This window comes from Mobula hypostoma, chromosome 3, assembly GCF_963921235.1.
Source record: "Mobula hypostoma chromosome 3, sMobHyp1.1, whole genome shotgun sequence".
NCBI classification, from domain to species: Eukaryota; Metazoa; Chordata; class Chondrichthyes; order Myliobatiformes; family Myliobatidae; genus Mobula; species Mobula hypostoma.
In genome coordinates this window covers 18,272,293-18,298,962 of record NC_086099.1, presented here as the reverse complement: position 1 = coordinate 18,298,962, position 26,670 = coordinate 18,272,293, and the positions used below count along the sequence as shown (strand labels likewise).

Here is a 26,670-nt window from a genome sequence, read left to right as displayed (position 1 = left end):
GTGCTTGATATGATCCTGACGACCACAACCATCCACCTTATCCATGTAAAGCTGCTTGACACCACAACAACCACTCATCTCCTGGAGCGAACACACCTGCCACTGTTGGTGAGTACTGTACACTCTAGGATGTTAACTTTCTATGATATATTACATTGAATATTACCTTAAATTGATGAAATATAATACAAATGTTGTCTTGTGGTACTGCTTTTATGTTGTATTGGTATGAAAATGTGAATAAATTACAGATAAAACATATTTAGGAAGCCCTCTGGAACGCATCCCTATTTTCTCTATTTAAATAATTATTCACATTATACGTCGACTGCGAGGAACGTATCCCCTGCATATAACGAGGATAGGGTGTGTGTGTATATATACATAATAAAATGACGCTGTAGGTAGCTGCTTACTTGAATGCAACAAGGACAAAAGTTTTTGAAATTAAGTTTCCAATGTTACTACAGGACAGTGCCAAAAAAGCACATATTCTCGCCAACTGTATACCTCAGCAGTCAGTGGAATGGTTGAAGATATTTTGCCCCTCAGGCCTAAGCTACGGGAAATTTCTGGGACAGAATAGTTAAAAATTAAATTCTCCTGACTTAAAGTTGTGATTACTTTCCTCTTGCCAAACATTTTTCACTATGAAATTGTAATTATCTATAATCCACATTCCCCCTCTTGCCCTCTGATCTCAATGTCATCTGTCATGCATGATTCCACATCATATTCTTTTTCATATATAAGGTCCTAAAATGTAAAAGCTTGTAGATTACGTTACAATATACAGTACCTTTACGAATAAATTCATGAGACCATAAGAGTTATAATCACAACTTAGCCTATCGAGTCTGCTCCACCATTCGATCATGGCTGATTTATTATTCCTATCAACCCCATTTTCCTGTTTTCTCCTTGGAACCTATGATGCCATTAATAATCAAGAACCTATCAAAGTTTCACTGTAAATTTATTATTAAAGTACATATATGCCACCATATACCTCCCTGAGATTCATTTTCTTGTGGGCATTCACAGTAAATACAAAGAAACAATAGAATCAATGAAAAACTACACACAGAGATACACATACAACCAATGTGCAAAAGACGACATTGTCCCGGGTAATCGGGACACATCGGGACCAGTACATTTTGGCCCAATTAAGTGGCTGTCCCAATTATACACTTAGTTAAGTAGGTATAAAAAAGACCAACTGAGTAACAATTACATATTTATATAAAATGCTGAACAAATTAGAACACTGCCAAAACTATTGCAATACTATAAAACTGTATATTAATTCCTAATAGTTACCAATGGAGGACTTCATCCACGTCACATTCTTTTGACTGTAAATTGTTACATACCTCATGGAGATCTTGTAACTTTCTTGTGAGAATGATGTAATGGTCTTTTGGAGGTCACGTGATGTAATTTCCCTGCCTATTTGAGGTCACGTGATGACATGTTCACCATGGGTATGAAAGGGAAGACCCCTGGTGACGCAGTTAGTTTTCCCGTTAAAACGTCAACGAGATACTCCGCTCTGCTGCGTATTTGCATTATGACGCAGTTTTGATTTTAAATGGAGTTTTATGTTCTATTGTAAGGTACGGAAGTACTGAGCCGGCAGTTTGACCAATCACTGCCAGGTTTGTTAATGTATCTTTTCAGTAACATTAGAGAGTGAAGACGGGACCCTGAAGGAGACATTTGACGGGTTTGGAAAGGATCGACCATTATTGAATTCATTCAAGAAAGAGCGATCTGCATGAGATAGCCTTTGCTAAAAAGGCAGCAGAAAAAGCTGTGCAGTATCCAGCAGAAAAGGTCAGTGCCTTTAAAACCGTTTTATTTCCGTCGTCGTGAATCCTGCGGACAAGGCAGGATACGGCTGGGAGTGGCAGTGACGTCGTGTCTTCGAGGAATTTGTTACTTCATGGAAGTTTCTGCTAATTGACTACATAAATCTCTTGGACTTTAAAATTTACAGTTCAAACAACTGTGTTTGAATTATCGCTTTAAGAACTGGCATTTATCGCTTTAAGAGCTAGCACTGAGTAGCGGTTTAATGAATGGCCGCTTAGCAGTTTACTTCTGGTTAGGATTTTCGTTGTTTTTTTTTGTTTATCAGGGATTAATAAATGCTTGTTTGTTTACAAATCCTGACTCGATATATTCATTGTTGCTGATCACGTGACAAAATGAACAAAATCAATGCAGACATCTGGTGCAGATAATAGACTGCCTTCATACAATGCTGTCAATGACCGCATCCTCCAAATCTTTATTTTCACTGTAACATTCAATAGTTTTCAAGTTAGATTCACTGCTTTCATGTAACACCACACATTAAAAATGGATGCCATGGGAAAAGGATCACAAACACCAGTGACTATAAATAGCCAAGCACATTTGTAATAGCCCAGCATGTTAATCATGGGTACAGCAACTTGGTTAAGGTACTGAACTTGTCTCTAGATATTGCTGATACCTTCAAATTCTCCATAGTTTCTAATTTGTTGAAGTAGTGAAATCATTTCATTTTCATGCCCCGCCATTTCTGGTATCTCCAAGCCTGAATGTTTGAAAATGCAGTGAGCAAAACAGTTCTGCAATGTCTAAATGTTTATTTCATGCCAACTATTAGCAACAGAAAATGCTGCTTTTGGAACACATGCAACTGATGCTATTTAAAAACTGTTTGCTTGAAGCATAGTGTTGTGTCCAGCGGCCACTCAAGTGCACACGACTGGTGCTAGTTAGAAACTATCTGGCAACAGTCTCCTGTCTCAATTAAGCAACAGAGTGTTCCAAATAAATAAAGGCAAACTCAGCTAGTTTTTGCTCTTTAATAGTTGTCCCAAGCAGCTGCTCTGATTAACCGATGGCCCAATTAACTGGAGTCCACTGTATACCCAATGATTTGGTCTCCACAGCTCTCTGTGGCAATGAATTCCACAGATTAACCACCTTCTGGCTGAAGAACTTCCTTCTCATCTTTGTTCTAAAGGGTTGTTCTTCTTATTATGAGGCTGTGCCCTCTTGACCTAGACTCCACTACTATAGGAAACATCCTCTCAATCTAGTCCTTTCAATATTCGACAGGTTTCAATGAGATGCCCCCTCACTCTTCTGAACTCTAGCAAGTACATTCCCAAAGCCATCAAAGAGTTCTCATACATTAACCCTTTCAGTCCTGGGATGGTTCTCATGAACCTCCTCTAGACCCTCTCCAATGCCGGCAAATCCTTTCATAGATAAGATGCCCTATACTGTTCACAAAATTTCAAGTGCATTCTGACCAATGCCTTATAACATATATGCCTCATATAAGCAAAAATAATAAATGTGATTCTGATTCTGTCCACTATGAATCTGAACACTGACTTTCAAAAAAGGCATTCTTCCATCAATAAATGCTTGTAGCAGGTCATTGCCTCAATTGGCATGCCGTAGACAAAATAAAAATAACGCCCTTGAAAAGTTAGCACAAAATATAACAGAAACTGATACTTCTGATGGTGCAGCACATCTTGTTATAGCCTTAGGAATTAAATATTTTAGATGCCGTCCGGAAACATGATAAAGAGAGAAAAAGAAGAAAACCTCAGAAAGTCTGAGCAATATTAAATGTATTTGATCATAGCTTTATAATGGAAGACAAACTCAGCCATTAACAACAGTTGGTACCTCCACCATCCAGAAAGCCCATAGCTTTTGTCAAAACTGGAGACCAACCACAGCTTCAGCCCGGATCACCAGCAAGCTTGCTCACTACAGCATCTGACTGGCAACTGAAAGTCGATCATGGCAAGTAATTAAAGTTCCCTTATCATCATCACATCATCATCCCTGAGACCTGACGTGGTCATTCTGTCAGAAACCTCAAAGCCTGATAGTGCCTTGGGAAGACCAGAATGAGGTGTTGTTTGAGTGCAAGAAAGTTAAATACCAGGAGCTGGTAGAGCAGTGGCAGAGACAGGGGTGGAGGGCATGATGTGAGCCTATAGAGGTGAGGTGCAGAGGTCTTGCTGGCTACTTGCTCTGCAGAACCTACTTTCTCCTTGGCATTATGGGGGCTGCAAAGAAAACAGCCCTCAGGATCGTTACAGAGGCTACTGAGTGAGCCTCCAGATGGCTGTGGATCAAGAGGTGTGACCCGTGGACCAATTCTGCTGGGACACAAGCCAGGGGCTCATCAGCACTGGCTGGGTCACCTCAGCGAGACTGATGTCGAAAGACACGGAACACCCGATGACCCAGGTTACATCAATGATGATGTGTCCCAGCAGATCCTATTGTGTATTGCAGCATCAAATTGCTATTAAATAGCCTTAATTGCTATTAAAGCAATTCCAACACGTTAAGTAGAATTGGGTGTATAGTCATAGTCATATACATTATTGATCCCGGGGGAAATTTGTTTAATGTGTATAATGTGCTAAATATGGATGATAAAAATTATCATGTTCCCATTCTGTTTTCTATCTTCAACCTCACCGACCAGAGGGAAAGTACTTCGACTTTCATGTCTTGATTCTGTTCAACTTGTAACCTGACTGTAATCTCAATTTACGGATATATTTAGTTACATTTCTCTATTAAACTTCGACTGTAATTTCACAGCAGCTGATTTTCATTGTGTTTGTTATCTCACTCTGCCGTAATTGATCAAAAGCAGCATTAGGACAGATTCAAGAAGAGATATATCAATATTCCTTTAGTAGCTGACAAACTATAAAATTTGATATTGCATGTCAGGGCTCAGCGATGAAGCTGGGGAACTTTAATTGCTTTCAGTTGCCAGTCAGACCCTGTGGTGAGCAAGCCTGCTGGTGATCTGGGCTGAGGCTATGGTGGTCTCCACCTTTGACAAAGTCTCTGGGCTTTCTAGATGGCAGAAGTACCTAATGTCGTTAATGGTTGAGTTCGTCTTCTATTATAAAGTTATGCTCAGATACTTTTAATATTGTTCAGAGTTGCTGAGGTTTTCTTTTTTCTCTCTCGTTATCTTGTTTCTAGATGGCACCTAAAATATTTAACTCCTTGTTATTTATAGTTCTCATAAATTCTATCGTATTTCTTTATTTCCTGTAAATGCCTGCAAGAAATATCAATGTCAAGGTAGAACACGGCTTCATACAAGTACTTTGATAATAAACTTACTTTGAACTATAGTACAAACAGATCCAAGCAGAGTGTAAAAGAAGAAACAGATAAGAGGAGATAGCATCTTGGAACAGGGATCAATTGGGTCAGAAAATTAAGTTTTAAACCATTGTATATTTAGGCATCCTTTAAAACAACTTACATCAAGGGAATCTTTGAAAGTACTTCAAAGGATTGTGCACGAGAAGGATTGTGTTTGTGAACAGTTTGCTGGCTTGTGCTAAATAGTGGGACAGTTAATAGCCAGAATTATAAAATGGAGTATATACTCAAATTTTGATTTGAGCGCTCCTTGTCAAAACTACACATGTACAGTAGAACCTCCTTTCAAGTGCCTTAGTGGATTACACACGTTTAAAATTCAGAGCATCGACAACACAAAGAATTGCAAGCGGAAATTAGCCTCAAAGCTCAAACATCTCTGCCAGCTTTTATCTCCATCCACCTTTCTTCATCAGGTCTTACCAACATATGCATTTCACTTCAACTTACCAGATCTTATCAACACATGCATGTTAAGTTTATTTTTAAGTAAGTGTATAATCAAAGTACATATATGTCACCAGAGATTCATTTTTTTGTGGGCATTCACAGAACAAAGAATTACAACAAAATCAATGAAAAACTACAAAGACTGACAAGCAACCCAAGTATGAAAAGAAGGCAAACTGTGAAGATATTAAAAATACTAATAATTATAAATAGATAAGTAAATAAATAGCTTCATTTTACTTCTTTTACATCTGTTTTTCACCTTAAATGTGTTTGCGGGTCTGTTTGAGCTCGTGATTTATAGCTTGGAGATCGTCTGATCTCCCAGCTCTCTGCTGGCTCCAAGATTCCAGGAAGTGAGCACATGCTCGGACGGCCTCTATGTGAAGAAACTTCGAGATGGGGAGTGAGTCGATGTTCAACTCCATCTCGCCGTTTAAAATGTCTATTAACTGCCAATTAAAGCACCAAGGAAGACCGAGACTTCGAGGCGAATGCAGAATACGAGCGGGAGTTTCAGTGTCGACTGTCTGCCTTTTGATCACTACCGAAGGAGTCTGTGAGTGGCCTATCACTGTGCAGCTCGCTGTGGTAGGCGGGTAGGCCTCTCCGCCTCGTGCAGTGTTCCTCTCTTTTGATGAATGTCAGCAATATCGTAGGATGGTATTGTGGTTCTGCATTTATGGATTGAACTATTGTATTTACAGACTGTGGACTTTTTCAGACTTATGGTTTTCATATTCTGTGTTTTTTTTTAAATCGTCCGTTCCTTTTCCATTTTGTTGTGCCGGGGAGGGTGTTTCGAGGTTGATGTTCTATTCGTGTTCTGTTAGTTTTGTGTGTGGAGGAGGGATGTTTTTTGGAGGTTCATGTTCCAGTTCCATTTTGTACAGGGGGAGGGGGCTTTTGGGGGGTGGTTGATTATTCGGATGTCGTTCTTTTTCGTACAGGGGAGGTCGGTTTGATGTTCCTCTCTGAATGACTTTCATGTTTTTTTTTGTTTTGTGGCCTATCTGGAGAAGACAATTTTCAGAGTCGTATATGGATATATCCAGTGGTGCAGTGCTAGCCGGAGTGTGAGGGGCACATCTTTAAGAAAAAAGCTGAAATAAACAAGCTAATTAATTAGGTGCCACCCAGGGTGATTTGAGTACCTCAGAAACTGCTGATCTCCTGGGATTTTTACGCACAACAGACTCTGGAGTTTACAAAGAATGGTGCCAAAAACAAAAAAAACATCCAGCGAGTGGCTGTTCTGTGAGCGAAAACATCTCGTTAAATCCATTCACTGGATTTTTTTTTGTTTTTGGCACCATTCTTTGTAAACTTCAGAGTCTGTTGTGTGTAAAAATCCCAGGAGATCATCAGTTTCTGAGATACTCAAATCACCCTGGGTGGCACCTAATTAATTAGCTTGTTTATTTCAGCTTTTTTCTTAAAGATGTGGCCGGACGCGCTCTAGCTAGCACTGCACCCCTGGATATATACTTTGATAATAAATGAACCTTTGAACCTTTAATAAGAAGAATACGAGTTATAGAGAGTCATGTTGTTGGAAGTTCCAGATTATAATTTGAAGAAACAGCTCTTCATTGAATTCTTACTGGGTTTCTTAATGACAGCATTCAATTCTTAATTTTGACTGGACACTAAATAATCATGAACAAAATCAAAAAAAAAGTGATAATCTGCATCAGTTTAGTGGATCCAGACTTCATATACTTTGGGCAGCTCAGAAAAATGTTGGATTTAAAATAGTCATTTAAGGAATTAGTCAGGGTATCAAGGGATATGGGGAAAAAGCCGGAAACTGGAACTAGATGGGTGAATAGTTTAGCTCATGGGGAAGCTGCAGAGTGGACTCCATGGGCTGAATGGCCTACTTCTGCTCCTTTGTCTTGTGATCTTGTGAATTAAATGCTTCAGTTGTTTAGAGACACACAGTATATTTAAGTGCCTACACGCCAAAAGTTGAACATTTGAAGAGCCAAGTGTTTGTTTAAAATTATGAAAGACATAATAAAGGTAGATGGTAACAGACCTTTCACCAGGGCAGGGGAGACCAAAGCCAGGGGGCACAGGTTTAAGGGTGAGAGGGGAAACCTGAGGGCTGTCTCCTTCAACATAGAGGGTCGAGAGTATGTAGAATGAGCTGCCAGCGGAAGTAGTTGAGGAAGTTACAATATTATCACCTAAAGAAACACTTGGATAAGCAAATCTGAGTGGGGCCTAGGCTGAACACAGGAAATTGGGACTAGCTGGGAGGGCATCATTGTCAGAAAGGACTAGTTGGGCCACCAGATATTGCTCCATGACTACATCAAGGGTCTTGAAATCAAACTGTTTTGCTTCAAGCTGATGCAATAATGCCTGGTGACAATGATACAGACTGGTTATTTGTTGCAAACTGATGCACAACATTCATTTTTATTACAAATGGATTAAGGCGTTTGCAACCATTGATTGTATTTAACTCTTTTCAAGAGCAAACTCGACGGGCCAAACGGCCTAATTCTGCTCCTATGTCTAATGGCCTTTTTTGGTGCAGTTCTTCTATTGCTTTAAATTACAACTTAATCCTGCTTCAAAGGGATAATTCACTGACTTTAGGAGGAAGAGGAAGATTGTGGGGAAAAAAGTGAAAAGATATAATTATCTCCAATATTGTGAAATTACTATTTAACACAATTTTTACCTGCCATTCTTGTCTCGTGCATCCACATCCGCTCCTTGGTCTATCAGATAAAGACACACGTCAGCACGGTTGCCTTGCGCAGCCTGGATCAGTGGTGTAAAACCTTCCTGGAGTTTCAAATAAATGCAGAGTTGCATATTAAATATGGCACACCTATTCAGCTCAGGTACGATTTTGCACTGCTGAGATCACATCTTAGAGCAATAACTCACTATCTGAAGTGTATTTAAAATTTTATTAAGAGTCTGTATTCTTTATATATGAAAAGAATCCCTAAAATGAATTCACAGGTAAAATGTGACCCCAGGTATATCAGTGAGCCATGATTAGGATAATGCTGGGTTTCATCAGCTGTCTAATATGACTGCTTTGTGCTGCCTTGCTCAATCAAATGTCAACTTGATTCGAAGGCAGGTATTTCTCAATTTTTTTTGGGCATTAAAATTCTTTGAGTCACAGGATTTCAATACTGTATTCACATATAATCAGTGCATCCAAACACAAAAATGAATCAATTAAATATTAAAAAATTGGCATCCATGACAGTGCTAATTTCAAAGTAACACCAATAAAGATCATCCAGTTGCTGCTTTTGGCTGAACAACCCTAAATCCTTGTTGTGCACCTTTTCTTCTGTCTGCCACAAATGATGGGATTTCCTGCTCGCCACCCATTTCAACTTGACTCGCTTTCCCATTCCAACATATCGGTCCATGGCCTCCTCTACTGCCACTACGAGGCCGCACTCAAACTGGAGGAGCAACACCTCATATCCCATTTGGGTAGCTTCCAACCTGGTGCCATGAGCATCAATTTCATTAACTTCATGTATTATGACTCTCCATTAGAATAAGTTCATAATAATTGAATACAATTTTGTGTACTAAGTAATTTTAATGCCAAAAAATGGATGAGAATAAATGCCTTCAATTCATACTGACATTTGATATTAAACATTTGGAGGAAAATCAAGTGTGCTGAATTTTTCATTTTTGAAGGGAGCCTTAATTCATTATATTGCTTTCCAAGTTAACAGGTCTAAAAAGTCAATCTTTGTCATTCAGATATTCTAACCATCCTCACATTAAGAACACTTTCCATCGTTTAATGTGGAAAATAAGCTGTGCGTAACAACCCCCATCAACATTGTGAGGCAAAGCATCATTTTCAGAAAATTAAAAACCAGTTAGACCTTTCTATCTTCAGTTCCAAAGGGAGTGTTACAGAAATAGCAATATCCCTTGTTGATAACAGACACTTTTTTAGCTTTTGTACCCTTTTCATATCAACTAATTAAAATTTAATGGTTTTATGTGTTTATGAACCAGAATCAGAATCAGGTTTATCAGAATCAGCAGCTGGATCTACCTTTAATGTTGCTTGACCAAAGGTCACACTTAATGACTGTAGGTTATCCAGTGCTCTTTAAAAATAACTAGAAGTTTAAAGTTAAAAGTAAATTTATTATCAAAATACATATGTGTCACCATATACAGAACTGAGAGTCATTTTCTTATGGGCATATTCAATATATCCAATAACCATAGTAGAATCAATGAAAGATCAACGTGCAAAAGGCAACAAACTGTGCAAAGATGAAAGAATTAATCATAATAATAAATAAGCAATACACATTGAGAACACAAGATGAAGAGTCCTTGAAAGTAAGTGCATATTTTGTGGGAACAGTTCAGTTATGGGGCAAGTGAAGTTATCCGTTCTGATTCTAGACACTGATGGTTGAAGGGTAAGAACTGTTCCTGAACCTGGTGTGTGAGTCCTGAGGTTCTTACACCTTCTTCCTGATGCAGCAGCAAGAAGGATCACGTCCTCGGTGCTGCGGGTGCCTTATGATGTAGACGTACTCAATAGTGGGGAAGGCTTTACCCATGATGAACCGGGTTGTATCCACTTTTTCAAGGATTTTCTGTTCAAGGGCAGCGGTATTTCCATACCAAGCTGTGATGTAGCCAGTAAATATACTCTCCACCACACATCTATAGAAATTAATCAAAGTTGTAGATGTCATGCCAAATCTTTGTAAACTCCTGAGTAGAGGCACTTCTTCGTAATTGCACTTACATGCTGGGCCCAGAACAGGTCGTCTTAAATGGTTACACTGAGGAATTTAAAGCAGTGACCCTCTCCACCTTTGATTCACCAATGAGGACTGCCTCACTGACCTGCACTGTTCTCCTCCTGAAGTCAATAATCAGCTCCTAGGTCTTGTTGATATTGAGTGAGAAGTTGTTGTTGTGGCACTACTCGGCCAAATTTTCAATCTCTCTCCTACATGCTAATTTGTTACCACCGTAGATTTGGCCTGTGACAGTGGTGTCATCAGCAAACTTAACTATGGCATTGGAACTATGCTTAGCTGCACAGTCTTAAGTGTAAAGCCATGAGAGCAAGGAGTTAAGCACAGAACCCTGCAGTGCACCTGCACTGATGGAGATTGTGGAGGAGTTGTTGCCAACCTGAACTGACAAGTCTGCAGGTGAGGAAATCGAGGATCCACTTGTACAAGGAGGTATTGTTGTCTTGAAGCTTATTGATTAATTTTGAGGGGACAACAGTAGTGGACGCTGAGCTGTAGTCAATAAAGAATGTCATGATGTATGCATCTTTGCTGTCTAGATGCTCCAGTTGAGTGAAGAGCCAATGAAATGGCTTCTTCTGTGGGCCTGTTGTGCCAGTAGGCAAACTGGATTAGATCCAAGTTACTTCTCAAGCAGGAGTTGATATGTTTCATCACCAACCTCTCAAAACACTTTATTACTGTGGATGTAAGTGCTATTGGATGATAATCATTGAGGCAGGATATCATGTTCTTCTTAGGCACCAGTATAATTGAAGTCTGCTTAAAGCAGGTGGGTACCTCAGACTGTCAAAGCGAGAGGTTAAAGGCCTCAGTGAACACCCCAGCCAGTTGATCCACATAGGGCTTCAGTACTCAGCCAGGTACCCGATTTGGGCTGGATGCTTTCCGTGGGTTAACCCTCCAGAAGGATGCTCTCAGCTTGGCCTGGAAGTCTGAAATCACAGCGTCATTGGGGTCTGTGGGAGTTTGTGACAGTTCCTCCATGTTTTGATGGTCAAAACAAGCACAGAAGGCATTGAACTCATCCGGAAGTGAGGCCCTGTTGTCACCTATGTCATTTGATCTCACTTTCTAAAAGGTAATAGCATTCAAATTCATCTACTTCTTATATATAAAGTTTCAGTCATATCCATGAAAATATTTTACAAAAAAAGAATTTATTAATTACAAGTTTTTAATAGCCCATGCCAATTGTAAGAGCTTGCATATTTCTTGCCGAAAATTTTCTACTATATTAGTTTGCAAATAAAAATACCAAGCAATATCGCAAGGCTCTTAATTCAGATTCATGGGCTTAGTTTGAGAAGTATATAGTTTGATTTAATAATGAAGTGATTATTTCATAGCTGACAAAGATCACAAGATATAACATTTTTCCATAGAGAGATTTTACTCAAGCAAGAGCTATAAAATTCACTACTGCGAAGCCTCTTCCGGTGATGCCTACACCGAAGAAGTTTAGACCCTCTCTTCGACAGGAGTTCAGTGAAACCACCTCTCACTGCTCCCCATCTGTAATTTCTTCAGCTCTTCAACTTTTCGACCACACTTTGACTCAGACTCGCTATCACAGCCATATATCCTTTCTTGGAACGTGCCTCCGTCGCCAACTTACTCCAGTTGGTTTTAGGATTCGTTTCCGAGTCTCTCAATTTGGACCTTCTGAGGATCACAGGTACTCACATTTTATTGACTCTGCCTCTCGCCGCTTCTCCCACCAAGCTCTGAAGGCGACCCTCTCCGCCATGAGGAGGTATTTGGTGTCCCTATCCCAGACCCTTCCACACCTTTGGGACACTTTCTTCACCGTCTGTAATGGTCCTACCCGTTATTTCATCTTCCGTCGGATTCACGCCTGCAATCGCCGTTTTTTTGACTTTGTCATGTTAGGCAAAGATCGCAAGATCCTACATCTACGGACTCCAGAGCCTGCTGCCCATGAAACTAGCAGGCATGAACTTCAGATTGCGGCCTCTGCCATTGATCTCACTGGCTCCAATACCTCAGAGCATATTCAAAACCCGGACTCCAGCAACGACCATGGAATCCAGGCCGGGTCTTTATGTGCTGCTATTGTGACTCCCGTCTCCCCTTCCCCCAGCAATACTCTGCAATCCCGTCTCCTTCAGATCCCATCGTCAGCTCCTGGGTCCTCAGAGGCTCCATCTTCCTCTCACCCCAACCCTCCCCTCTCCATTGACACCCCCAGCCTCCCCCCTCCCCCCTCTGATCCATCCGTTCAGGGTCTTTACCAGCCCCTCCAACCTTCAACTGTCTGAGGCAGAACGCTCTGTCCTCAGTATGGGCCTCACCTTTGTCCCCCTTCGCCCACACCTCAGTAAGTTCCGTGTTCGCCATGATGCGGAACTCTTCTTTCGCCGTCTCCGTCTCCGAGCCTACTTCTTGGGTAAGGACTCTTCCACCCCCACCGATGACCCCTTCTCCCGTCTTCAACTCTCCTCTGACCCCATCATCTGACCCTCGATCATGACCCCACTAAGGAGCACCAGGCCATTGTCTCCCACGCGATCACCGACTTTATCCGCTCAGGGGATCTCCCATCCACTGCTACCAACCTTATAGTTCCCACACCTCGCACTTCCCGTTTCTACCTCCTACCCAAGATCCATAAACCTGCCTGTCCCAGCAGACCTATTGTCTCAGCTTGCTCCTGCCCCACCGAACTCGTTTCTGCATACCTCGACACGGTTTTATCCCTCCGCCTTCATGGACACCCCGCTCTGGTCTTCTGCCTGCTCTGGATCTCTTTATTGCTAACTGCCGACGGGACATCAACCGTCTCGACTTCACCGCACCTTGTTCCCATTCCAACCTCACTCCTTCGGAACGCTCTGCTCTCCACTCCCTCCGCACTAATCCTAACCTTATTATTAAACCCGCCGATAAGGGGGGTGCTGTTGTAGTCTGGCGTACTGACCTCTACCTTGCCGATTATTAAACCTGCCGATAAGGGGGGTGCTGTTGTAGTCTGGCGTACTGACCTCTACCTTGCCGAGGCACAGCGACAACTCGCGGATACCTCCTCTTATTTACCCCTTGATCATGACCCCACTAAGGAGCACCAGGCCATTGTCTCCCACACGATCACCGACTTTATCCGCTCAGGGGATCTCCCATCCACTGCTACCAACCTTATAGTTCCCACACCTCGCACTTCCCGTTTCTACCTCCTACCCAAGATCCATAAACCTGCCTGTCCCGGCAGAGCTATTGTCTCAGCTTGCTCCTGCCCCACCGAACTCGTTTCTGCATACCTCGACACGGTTTTATCCCCCCTTGTTCAATCCCTTCCTACCTATGTTTGTAACACTTCTCACACTCTTAAACTTTTCAATGATTTTAAGTTCCCTGGCCCCCACCGCTTTATTTTCACCATGGATGTCCAGTCCCTATATACTTCCATCCCCCATCAGGAAGGTCTCAAAGCTCTCCGCTTCTTTTTGGATTCCAGTCCTAATCAGTTCCCCTCTACCACCACTCTGCTCCGTCTAGCGGAATTAGTCCTTGCTCTTAATAATTTCTCCTTTGGCTCCTCCTACTTCCTCCAAACTAAAGGTGTAGCAATGGGCACCCGTATGGGTCCTAACTATGCCTGCCTTTTTGTTGGCTTTGTGGAACAATCTATGTTCCGTGCCTACTCTGGTATCTGTCCCCCACTCTTCCTTCGCTACATCGACGACTGCATTGGGGCTGCTTCCTGCACGCATGCTGAGCTCGTTGACTTTATTAACTTTGCCTCCAACTTTCACCCTGCCCTCAAGTTTACCTAGTCCATTTCCGACACCTCCCTCCCCTTTCTAGATCTTTCTGTCTCTGCCTCTGGAGACAGCTTATCCACTGATGTCTACTATAAGCCTACTGACTCTCACAGCTATCTGGACTATTCCTCTTCTCACCCTGTCTCTTGCAAACATGCCATCCCCTTCTCGCAATTCCTCCATCTCCGCCGCATCTGCTCTCAGAATGAGGCTTTTCATTCCAGGACGAGGGAGATGTCCTCCTTTTTTAAAGAAAGGGGCTTCCCTTCCTCCACTATCAACTCTGCTCTCAAACGCATCTCCCCCATTTCACGTACATCTGCTCTCACTCCATCCTCCCGCCACCCCACTAGGAATGGGGTTCCCCTGGTCCTCACCTACCACCCCACCAGCCTCCAGGTCCAACATATTATTCTCCGTAACTTCCGCCACCTCCAACGGGATACCACCACTAAGCACATCTTTCCCTCCCCCCCCTCTGCTTTCCGCAGGGATCACTCCCTGCGCGACTCCCTTGTCCATTCGTCCCCCCCATCCCTCCCCACTGATCCCCCTCCTGGCACTTATCCTTGTAAGCAGAACAAGTGCTACACATGCCCTTACACTTCCTCCCTTACCACCATTCAGGGCCCCAGACAGTCCTTCCAGGTGAGGTGACACTTCACCTGTGAGTCGGCTGGGGTGATATACCGTGTCCGGTGCTCCCGATGTGGCCTTCTATATATTGGCGAGACCCGACGCAGACTGGGAGACCGCTTTGCTGAACACCTACGCTCTGTCCGCCAGAGAAAGCAGGATCTCCCAGTGGCCACACATTTTAATTCCACATCCCATTCCCATTCTGACATGTCTATCCACGGCCTCCTCTACTGTAAAGATGAAGCCACACTCAGGTTGGAGGAACAACACCTTATATTCTGTCTGGGTAGCCTCCAACCTGATGGCATGAACATTGACTTATCTAACTTCCGCTAATGCCCCACCTCCCCCTCGTACCCCATCCGTTATTTATTTTTATACAAACATTCTTTCTCTCACCCTCCTTTTTCTCCCTCTGTCCCTCTGACTATACCCCTTGCCCATCCTCTGGTTCCCCCCCACCTTGTCTTTCTCCCGGGACCTCCTGTCCCATGATCCTCTCATATCCCCTTTGCCAATCACCTGTCCAGCTCTTGGCTCCATCCCTCCCCCTCCTGTCTTCTCCTATCATTTTGGATCCCCCATTCCCCCTCCTACTTTCAAATCTCTTACTAACTCTTCTTCAGTTAGTCCTGACGAAGGGTCTCGGCCTGAAACGTCGACCGTACCTCTTCCTAGAAATGCTGCCTGGCCTGCTGCGTTCGCCTGCAACTTTGATGTGTGTTGCTATAAAACTGATCCTTGTTCAACAAGCTTCAACTGTTTAAACATACTTTTCAATACAGTCATAACATTTAGCACAACAATTTGCCATAATGATTAACTTATATAAAATACTGCTGTTCCTAATTCCATTGACAATTATGGTTAGAATGTTTGAGTGATAAATGTTGACTTTTCTGATCTGTTAACCCGGAATGCAAAGCTCCTTTCAAAAACGAAAAATTCAGCACTGTATATTTTCCCAACAACACTCAAACACATGGAGAGAAGCTGCTGATCAGAGTATTCTGTACTAAAGTCAAAGTTGTCAAAATTTTCCCAAAGATCATTTCATTCCTTCTGCTAGTGAAATGTCTAACACTTGCTTATGTGCTTCGCACATGTGGCCAACATCATGGTTCCAAAAGAAGAGAGAAGAATGGTTCTTTGCTCAACAGGACCATTCATTCATTCCCGCATTCATATTGTGCCAGTAAACTAAATTACTAAATTTCAACTTTTTAGAGAGTTGAAGAATTACTCCTGACAGTTAATATGGAAATATGTGATCAATGGGGTGGTTGTTGGGACAGACAGAGCAGAAAGCATTTCCACCAGTTTAAGTGTGAAAGCATGTGCAATACAGCCAAGAACATCTGGCTCACATTTGTGAGCTAAATATTATTACTTAAATCATATATTCAATCAATAAATGAACAACTGCAACAATATGGTGCGCCAGGACCACCAGACTCAAAAACAGTTACTTTCCCCAAGCAGTAACAATGATTAACACCTCCACCCACCAATTCCACCACAACTTTATTACTTCCAGTCAGTTGACTTATGTACAACCAAGTGTCAATTTATGGACATACAATAAATCTATAAGCTAACATGTATTTATATTTACAGTGTGTTTTATTGTTCTTATTATTACTGTGTGGGCACGTGGCCAAGTGATTAAGGCATTGGACTAGCGACCTGAAGGTCGTGAGTTCGAGCCCCAGCCGAGGGAACGTGTTGTGTCTTTGAGTAAGGCACTTAATCACACATTGCTCTGCGCCGACACTGGTGCCAAGCTGTATTGGTCCTAATGCCCTTCCCTTGGACAACATCGGTGTCGTGGAGAGGGGAGACCTGCAGCATGGGCAACTGCTGGTCTTCCATACAACCTTGCCCAGGCCTGCGCCCTGGAAGGTGAAGACTTTCCAGGCGCAGATCCATGGTCTCGCAAGACTAACGGATGCCTTATTACTGTGTTAATTACCTCAAATATATTTTGTGTGGCATCAGATTTGGAGTAATAATTATTTTGTTCTCCTTACAGCCATGAACAGGAAATGACATTAAACAATCTTGAATCTTGAAAGTGTTTCAAATTGGGGTTTCAAATAATCCATTTTAAGAACAGTTCCATTGTGAATACACACAATATTTCTGAACAAGATGAAGTGACTGAACAGAACAAAATTCCCCTTTCTGACCATGGAAACAAAGAGCTTTTTAAACTGAAAAGAAATCCTCTTTCATTCTGTGGGTTTTGTGGTTCTACACGTGTAATGTGAATTTTCTACAGACACATCTCATGGTTCTTCACTGTGAGAATACCATAGGAACAAATGTCGAAATGTTGATCATTACAGTACAATTTAGAAACCGAATTATTTTAGTCACGACTTTGCACTATTAAAGTCCAAATAAGCTTTGGAAAATATTTTAATAATTTTTTGCCATATGTAAATCAATGGAAGCTGCACAGTTTTTGCCAATATACTGTTCCAGTGGACAGTTTGTAAAACACACAGTAATGATTGACATTTCAGCATTTATTCTTATGATATGGTTCAGTACAGAAACAGGCTCTTCGCTCCAAAATGTCTGTACTCACCCTAATGTCAAATTAAACTAAACCTATCTGCTCGCACATGGTTCATATCCCTCCCTTTCTTCCATATTTATGTGCCTCCATGTATGTTAAACATCACTATCATGTCTGCTTCAACCACCACCCCTGGCAGTATGTTCTCGACACCTGCACTTCAAAAAAAAATTACCCCACACATCTTGTTTTATCTTTCCCCCTTTCATCTTAAAGCCATTTCTACCATGTGGCAAATGACTACTTATCCCAAGACACTCAATTTGATAAACTTCTGTCAAGTCTCTCCTCAACTTCCAACACAATCCAAGTTTGCCAACTTCTCCTTAGGTCTAATACTCTTTAATCCAAAGAACTTCCTGGTGAACGTCTTCTGCATATATCCAACCAAAGCCTCTACATATTTCCTATAATGAGGCGACCAGAACCGTGCACAATACTCCAAATGTGACTTGACTTCCTGACTGTTATACTCATTGCTTGGACCAATGAAGGCAAGCATCTTTATCTTCTCGAGAAGCTAAGGACTTGGACACCAAGGTCCCTCAGTAAATCAACGCTTCTAAGGGTCCTGTCATTTACTGTACACCTGACCTCTCAAAATGCAACATCTCACACTTGAACAGACAAAACTCCATCTGCCCTCATCTGCAACTGATATGCCCTTTGACATGTTTTCTCAATTTCCACAATTCCACTCATTTTTGTTTCATTTGCGTCTACTTACTTATATCACAAACAGAGAGGTCCAATCATAAATAAGAGAAAATCTGCAGATGCTGGACATCTCAGCTCTGATCCCTGTGGAACGTGACTGCTTTCCGAACTCCAGGCAGAATGACACCACTCCATCACTACTCTTTGTGATGACTACTCTAGTTCGTTTTCTGCAGTTTTAAAATAGAACTTCACTTTGTAGTAAATTCCCAATCCAATCTTAAAAAGAATGAGTTTTGGTCCATGGCCTCTTCTACTGCTACAATAAGCCCACACTCAAGTTGTAAGCGCAAAATCTCATACTCCTGTCTAGATGGTCTCCAATCTGATGGAATGAACATGGGATTTCTTGGTAATTTCTCCACGCTCCCTCCTGCTTCTTTCTTTTTTCATTTCCCATTTTGGCTCCCTTCTTCCCCCTTCACCAGCCCATCACCTTCCTCTGGCGGTCTGCCTCCTTCCCTTTCTCTCATGGTCCACTGTCCTCTATCAGATTCCCCCTTCTTCAGCCCCTTACCCTTTCCAGCCATCTCCTCCCAGCTTAAACACAAAATACTCTGCAGATGCTGGGGTCAAAGCAACACTCACAACACGCTGGAGGAACTCAGCAGGTCGGGCAGCATCCGTGGAAACAATGAGTCGACGTTTTGGGCCAGAACCCTTCGTCAGGACCCTGTCTATGCCCAATGTATTTGTTTAGAGATACAGCACGGTAACAGGACTTTCTGGCCCAATGAGCCCACGCAGCTCAATTACGCCCATGTGAACAATTAACCTATTAAACTTATGGAACATCTTTGGACTGTGAGAGGAAACCAGAGCACCTGGAGGAAACCCACGCAGTCACAGGGAGAACGTACAAACTCCTTACAGGCAGGGCACTGAAGACAAGTCACTGGTGCTGTAATAGTGTTATGCTAACTACTACTAAGCTACCTTTATATGCATTATTAAGTCAGAAGTCTTTTTACCCCAAATTAGAAATTTGTTATCTCTTTCAAGGTTCCCAACATAGCATGGTTGTCCTGTGATTTCCAAGAATTAAAAATTACACTCCTAGACAATGTTTTAAGAAAATCTAAGAGTAAAAAATATAGAAGCATTAAAATAAAAGAAAATTACTTACAGTATCTTTAGTGTTAACAGGGCACTTGTGTTCACACAGTAGTTGAACAATAAAAATAGAACCACTTGTAGCTGGAAATGAAAGTATTGAGTAAGTAAAATGCTCTACATTAATCTTTACTTACACCTATTGCTTATTTAAAGTTCAAGTGTGAAATCAACATCAAAAAGACATTGTTCTTAATTGAAAAACTGCCATGATGTTCAAAAACATAAGACCGTAAGACATTGGAATTGAATTAGTCCATCCGGCCCATTGAATCTGCTCAGCCATTCCATCATGGCTGAGTTGTTATCTCTCTCAGCCCAATTCTCCTGCCTTCTCCCCATAACCATGAACACCCCTTACTAATCAAGAACCTATCAACCTCCTCTTTAAATCTACTCAATGACTTGGCCTCCACAGCCTTCTGTTTCACCACACTATGGCTAAAGAAATTCCTCCTCATCTGTTCTAAATGGATGTCCTTCTGTTCTGCTCTCTGACCCTAGACTCGCCCACTATACAAAAGTTATGGGTTATTGTGACTCTGCACATAGAAGTGACTGGGTGTGATGCACTGTAACACCATACAGATTCACTGTGCTGCGTGAGGTCACAGTGGATCCCCCTCTCTTGATAAAGTTTAAGGGAATGGGGGATTCTCAGATCCCTGTAAACAATGAATCAAGTACTGACTATGTCGGCGACTGCAGGGTATTTGAATAACGTCTCACAGCTGCCTTCTTTGGAGCAAGATGATTAAAGTTCACCGAGATCCACATAGCTGGCTCTGGGCTTTTCACACCTTTTGATTTTGACAAAAAGCAGTACCTGATGGAAATTAGACAGAACATTCCTTTCTTAATTAAAGCACAAATTTGATGGATGTTCTTATCTTTGTAATTAAGTTGTGGCTCCAGCAAACCAGGTAGGACATTCTTTTCTTTAATTAAGATGGCTGGAGTGTCTAACAAATTGATTGTACTTTTGTATCAATAGTCCATTGACTTGGCCAGAATGGTTATCAAACTGATCGTTCTCTGGATCAATAGTCCATTGACTTGACTGGAATAGTTATCAAACTGATTGTTCTTTTGTATCAGTGGCCTTGTAACTTCTGACAATTCTGACATCGGGCAGTGAACTTGTTGAACCGCCGGGGATATGAGAAAGGGTCTCTCCCTAATGTCGGGTCCAAGATCACTCGCCGGCTGAGCTCGAAGAAATAAACGGGTGGAAAGATAAGTAACGATCTTTTTGTGCTGTCGTTACTTGATCCAGCAAAGTTCTATTCTCACTTCTATTTACTGGTCAACTTCTATTTATGGTATTTCATCCTGTTGGATGTGGACGTTTGCTTTTAGGCCAGGTAATCGTTACAAGGCTGATGAGGTTCATAAAGTTTTGAAGGAAAAACTTTTCAGTAAAGAAAGCATATTATCACCCTACAAAAGAAAATGAGCCTTTGCTACCTCTCCCTTCATTCAACTTCCATTGCAAAAAAAAGTCACTGCCATATCTAACATTAAGACATACTGTAGGAGCAGAATTAGCCCACGTGGCCCATCAAGTCTGCTCTGCCTTTCCATCATGGCTGGTTTATTATCTCTGTCAGTCCCATTCTCCTCTCTTCTCCCTGTTACATTTGGTGTCCTTACTAATCAATAAGCTCAACCTCTGCTTCAGATAAAGTCAAGGTCAAAGTAAAATTTATTATCAGAATGGCAGGCGGTGACTAGTGGGGTACCGCAAGGCTCAGTGCTGGGACCCCAGTTGTTTACAATATATATTAATGACCTGGATGAGGGAATTAAAAGCAGCATCTCTAAAGTTTGCGGATGACACGAAGCTGGGAGGCAGTGTTAGCTGTGAGGAGGATGCTAAGAGGATGCAGAGTGACTTGGATAGGTTGGGTGAGTGGGCAAATTCATGGCAAATGCAATTTAATGTGGATAAATGTGAAGTTATCCACTTTGGTGGCAAAAATAGGAAAACAGGTTATTATCTGAATGGTGGCCGATTAGGAAAAGGGGAGGTGCAACGAGACCTGGGTGTCATTATACACCAGTCATTGAAAGTAGGCATGCAGGTACAGCAGGCGGTGAAAAAGGCGAATGGTATGCTGGCATTCATAGCAAGAGGATTCGAGTACAGGAGCAGGGAGGTACTACTGCAGTTGTACAAGGCCTTGGTGAGACCACACCTGGAGTATTGTGTGCAGTTTTGGTCCCCTAATCTGAGGAAAGACATCTTTGCCATACAGGGAGTACAAAGAAGGTTCACCAGATTGATTCCTGGGATGGCAGGACTTTCATATGAAGAAAGACTGGATGAACTGGGCTTGTACTCGTTGGAATTTAGAAGATTGAGGGGGGATCTGATTGAAACGTATAAAATCCTAAAGGGATTGGACAGGCTAGATGCAGGAAGATTGTTCCTGATGTTGGGGAAGTCCAGAACAAGGGGTCACAGTTTGAGGATAAAGGGGAAGCCTTTTAGGACCGAGATTAGGAAAAACTTCTTCACTCAGAGAGTGGTGAATCTGTGGAATTCTCTGTCACAGGAAGCAGTTGAGGCCAGTACATTGGCTATATTTAAGAGGGAGTTAGATATGGCCCTTGTGGCTACGGGGATCAGGGGGTATGGAGGGAAGGCTGGGCGGGGTTCTGAGTTGGATGATCAGCCATGATCATAATAAATGGCGGTGCAGGCTCGAAGGGCCGAATGGCCTACTCCTGCACCTATTTTCTATGTTTCTATACACGTCACCACGTACAACCCTGAGATTCTTGTTCTGTGGGTATACTTAGCAAACCTATAGAATAGTAATTGTAAACAGGATCAATGAACAACAAACTGTGCAAATGTGGATATAAATAAACAGCAATAAATAACCCAAGCATGAAATAGCAAATTAAAAGACTCCTTAAATGAGAGTAGTTATCCCCTTTTGTTCAAGAGCCTGGTGGTGTGAGTCCTGAGGTACTTGTACCTTCTACCTTCTACCTGATGGCAGCATGGTCTGGCTGGTGAGGATCTTTGATAATGGATACTGCCTTCCTGCAGCAATGTTCTATGTAGATGTGCTGAATGGTTTGGAGGGTTTTACCCGTGATATACTGGGCCGAATCCACTACCTTTTGAAGGATTTTCCATTCAAAGGCATTGGTGTTCCCATACCAGGCCATAATGCAGCCAGTCTGCACACACACTCCACCAGTTTGTTGGACATGACCTCTACAAGTAATGTTGTTCATCTACCACTTTAAATTCAGTATTATGGAGTAAATGACTGGTGACATTTTATTGAGATCTCAGCTGTCTACTCGTCCTGCAACTTTAAAAGGAATGATTTCTTTTAAAAGTTAAAAGTAATTTCCATACCTGCATGGTGCAATGCTGTTTTCCCATTACTGTCAGTACATTCCACTGGACATTTGTACTAGGAACAAAGAGGAATAAGACAATTCAATTTACTATTGCATTCTGTAACTAAATACAAAAGTTCCACCGTTAGTTGTCACAATTTATTCCTTATATCAGTCCGACATATCTTGTGGGACTGACCTCACAATGAATTTTCTGATAATTATTATACCACAGTAGAGTATGTGGTGAGTGTGGAGACTAAATAATGAGTCCTTGGCATCTAAAATCCTTTGCTCAAATATTTAACCCTTCAAGTTTATTGTAACTCGGACAATAAACTCAAGTTGACCAGGTCACCAAAAGCTTTGAAAAGTGGTATAACCCATTTCAAAAGAGTGCAAATTAATACAGTACTGTGCAAAAGTCTTATGCACATATATATGGCTAGGGTGCCTCAGACTTTTGCATAGTACTGTATTAATTTTATGTGTTGCATTGGATTGTTGCTGCAAAAAAAATACAAACAAATTTCATGACATTTATGAGTGATGATAATCCTGATTCTAATATGGGTCTCTATTGTGGACTGAGATTGGGAAAGGGGCAGAGAGAGAGGAATCATGGTTGGAAAAGGGGAAAAGGAAAGGGGAGGGAGCAGGAAGCACCAGAGAGACATTCTGTAATGATCAATACACCAATTGTTTGGAATCAAATGACCTTGCCTAATGCCTCAGGGCTGTGTGTATCTGCACCCATGCCATACCCGACTGCCGGCACTCCTTCTCTGCCACCTGAGCCATACCCCTCCCTCACCATTCCCAACATCCTTTGCTCCAGCTAGATTTACAAACTCACTCTCCACCCCATGTTGACAAATACAGTACCGTGCAAAAGTCTTAGGCACCCGAGCTATATACATATACCTAAGACTTTGCACAGTATTGTATGAGATTCATCTACACAATCCTAATGATGTGTAATTCTGCAGCTACATTTTTTATTTTTGATAGCTTTCTTGCCTTATCCTAGCGCAGTAAGTTTTGTCAGAAGTTATGACACTAGTTTAGTATCTTCAGAAATAAGAGGTCAAATTACATTACTATCGGAAACTGGGCTTCCAATTTCACTTGGACAAGAAACAGACACCATTTAATGAGGGAGAAAGCAACCAAGTTTGCTTCTGAATGGAAAATGGGAACATTCCTATGTCCCACCAAAGGGTCTCAGCCCAAAACGTTGATTGTACTTTTTTCTATAGCTGCTGCCTGGCCTGCTAAGTTCCTTCAGCATTTAGTGTGTGTTGCTATATAATCTATGGTGCTTTTTCAATGCACAGGAACAACTGCAGCCAAAATACATTCTGCTTGCGCCAATCCTAATAAGACCATAAGCGAAGGAGCAGAAGTAGGCAATTCAGCCCATCGAGTCCATTCTGTCATTCCATCAAGGAGGATCCCCTATCACCCTCAATCCTATTATCCTGACTTCTCCCTGTAACCTCTGATGCCAAGAACCCATCAACCTCCACCTTAATTCTTCCAGGAAGTAACAAGCAGGGTGGACAAAAGAGAGGCGGTGGATATCATTTACTTAGGTTTTCAGAAGGCATTTGACAAACTGTCTTGACAAGGCTGCTTAACAAGATAAAGTCCTATAGAGTTACAGGAACGAAACTGGCATAGATACGGGAATGGCTGACAGGCAGGAAGCAGCAAATAGGAATAAAGGGGGCCTTTTCTGATTGGCTGCCAGTGACATCAGAGGTACAAAGGGAATTAGGAGGTTTTGTGCAAAACTCCACGGTTAGTTCACAGGTTAAGTCTATGGTAAAGAAGGAAAATGCAATGTTGCCATTTATTTCAAGGGGAATAGAATATAAAAACAAGGAGATAATGCTGAAGCTTTACAAGACACTAATTAGGCTGCACTTGGAGTATTGTCAACAGTTTTTGGCCCCTTATCTCAGAAAGAATGTACTGTCATTGCAGAGACAATGACAGTTTATGAGGATGCTTCTGGGAATGAAAGGGTTAAAATATGAGGAGGATTTGGCAAATTTCGGCCTGTACTCACTGGAATTTAGAGGAAAACCATGCCAACGACAGCCTATTTTACCACATGCCTCCAAGTACCCCAAAACCTCATCCTTAATAATAGACTCCAACATCTGCCCAATCACTGAAATCAGGTTAACTGGCCTATAATTTCCTTTCTTTTGCCTCCCTCTCTTCTTAAAGAGTGCAGTGACATCGTAATTTTCCAGTCCTCTGGAACCATTCCAGAATCTATTGATTCTTGAAAGATCATTAATAATGTCTACACAATCTATTCAGCTTCCTGTTTCAGAACCCTGGCATGTAGTCCATCTGGTCCAGGTGACTTATCTACCTTCAGACTTTTTAGCATTACAAGCATCTTCTCCTTAGTAATAGCAAGGACATTCACTTTTGACCCTGAGGCTCTGGCATTTCTGGCATTCTGCTAGCGTCTTCCACTGTGAAGACTGATGCAAAATACTTGTTAAATTTATCCTCCATTTCTTTGTTCCAGTGTCATTTTCCAGCGGTCTGATATTCACTCTCATCTCTCCTTTACTCTTTATATATCTGAAAATACTTCTGGTATTCTCTTTTATATTATTGGCTAGCTTACCTTTGTATCTCATCTTTTCTCTATGGCTTTCTTGCTTGCCTTCTGTTGGCTTTTCAAAGCTTTCTAATCCTCTAACTTCCTATTATTTTTTGTAATATTATAGCACTCTCTTTCCCTTTTATGCTATTTTTGATTTCCCTTGCCAGCCATAGTTGCTTCATCCTCCCTTTAGAATATTTCTTCATCTTTGGGCTGCATCTTTCCTGCGCTTTACAAATTTCCCCCAGAAACTCCAGCCATTGCTGATCTGCTGTCATCCCTGCTGGAGTCCCCTTCCAATCAACTCTGGCCAGCTCCTCTCTCATGCCTCTGTAATTCCCTTTACTCCCCTGTAATACTGAAACATCTGACTTTAGCTTCTCCTTCTGTATTCTATCATATGCTCACTATCTTGTAGGGGTTACTTTGCCTTAAGCTCTCTAACCTAGTCTGGGTCATTACATAACACCCAATCCAGGATTGCTGTTCCCCAGTGGACTTGACCACAAGCTGCTTAAGAAAGCCATATCGTAGGCATTCTACAAATTCCCTCTCTTGGGATCCAGCACTAACCCAGTTTTCCCAATCTATGCGCATTTTGAAATCCCCAATGATTATTTCCCTTTTTAAATGCCTTTTCTATCTCTGACTGTAATTTTTCGCCCACATCCTGGCTTCTGTTTGTAGGCCTGTATATAACACTTCCCACATGCCTGTCCTTTCAATACAAGGTGTATCCTTGGGTGTAAAGCTCCCAACTATGATTTTCTTTCAGCTATGACTCCGTGCTGCCCACAACGTTATATCTGCAAATCTCTAAATGTGCTACAAGATCATATCTTATTCCATATGCTGTGGGCATTCAAATATAACTAGTTCTGTTCTGTATTTATCACTCTTGTTGACTTCGGCCCCCGTCACACTTTAACTCAACACACTGAATCCAATTTTGCTCCATCATTTGCCTTCCCTTCCTCACAGTCTAACTACACACAGCATCTAGCTGCATATCAATGCTCTATCCTGAGCCCTATCAATCTGGTTCCCTCCACTGCCAAATTAGTTTAAACCCTCCCCCACAGCTCTAGCAAACCTGACCTCAAGGATATTGATTCCCCTCGGGTTCAGTTGTAACCCATCCTTTTTGTACAGGTTGTACCTTGCCCAGAAGAGATCCCTGTCTGTCTGTCGGTCTAGGTACCATATCTGATGCGGACGTTGGTGACCATGGTTTTCCATATAGATCTATCCCTCGTTCTTTGGATGACTTCCATTTCCTTGATGTGTAGCCACCTGGCTAGGCTTTTGATGTACATAAGCCGAGGTCTTCCTCTAGGTTTGCTCCCCTCGATCTTTCCAGAGACTGAGTTTTTC

The 26,670-nt window shown here is 41.9% G+C and overlaps 1 protein-coding gene across 3 annotated transcripts in view; it reads right to left on the bottom strand.

The window, feature by feature from the left end:
- Positions 1 to 26,670, bottom strand: part of rai14 (retinoic acid induced 14) — a 257,024-nt gene that overhangs the window by 67,916 nt on the left and 162,438 nt on the right. For all 3 annotated transcript variants that reach the window (XM_063042727.1, XM_063042726.1, XM_063042728.1), the window contains 3 exons: positions 22,681 to 22,738; positions 19,315 to 19,385; positions 8,369 to 8,475 (listed from right to left, as the gene is read on the bottom strand). In XM_063042727.1, the coding sequence (XP_062898797.1) occupies positions 8,369 to 8,475; positions 19,315 to 19,385; positions 22,681 to 22,738 (236 nt within the window). The remainder of the gene's footprint in view (positions 1 to 8,368; positions 8,476 to 19,314; positions 19,386 to 22,680; positions 22,739 to 26,670) is intronic.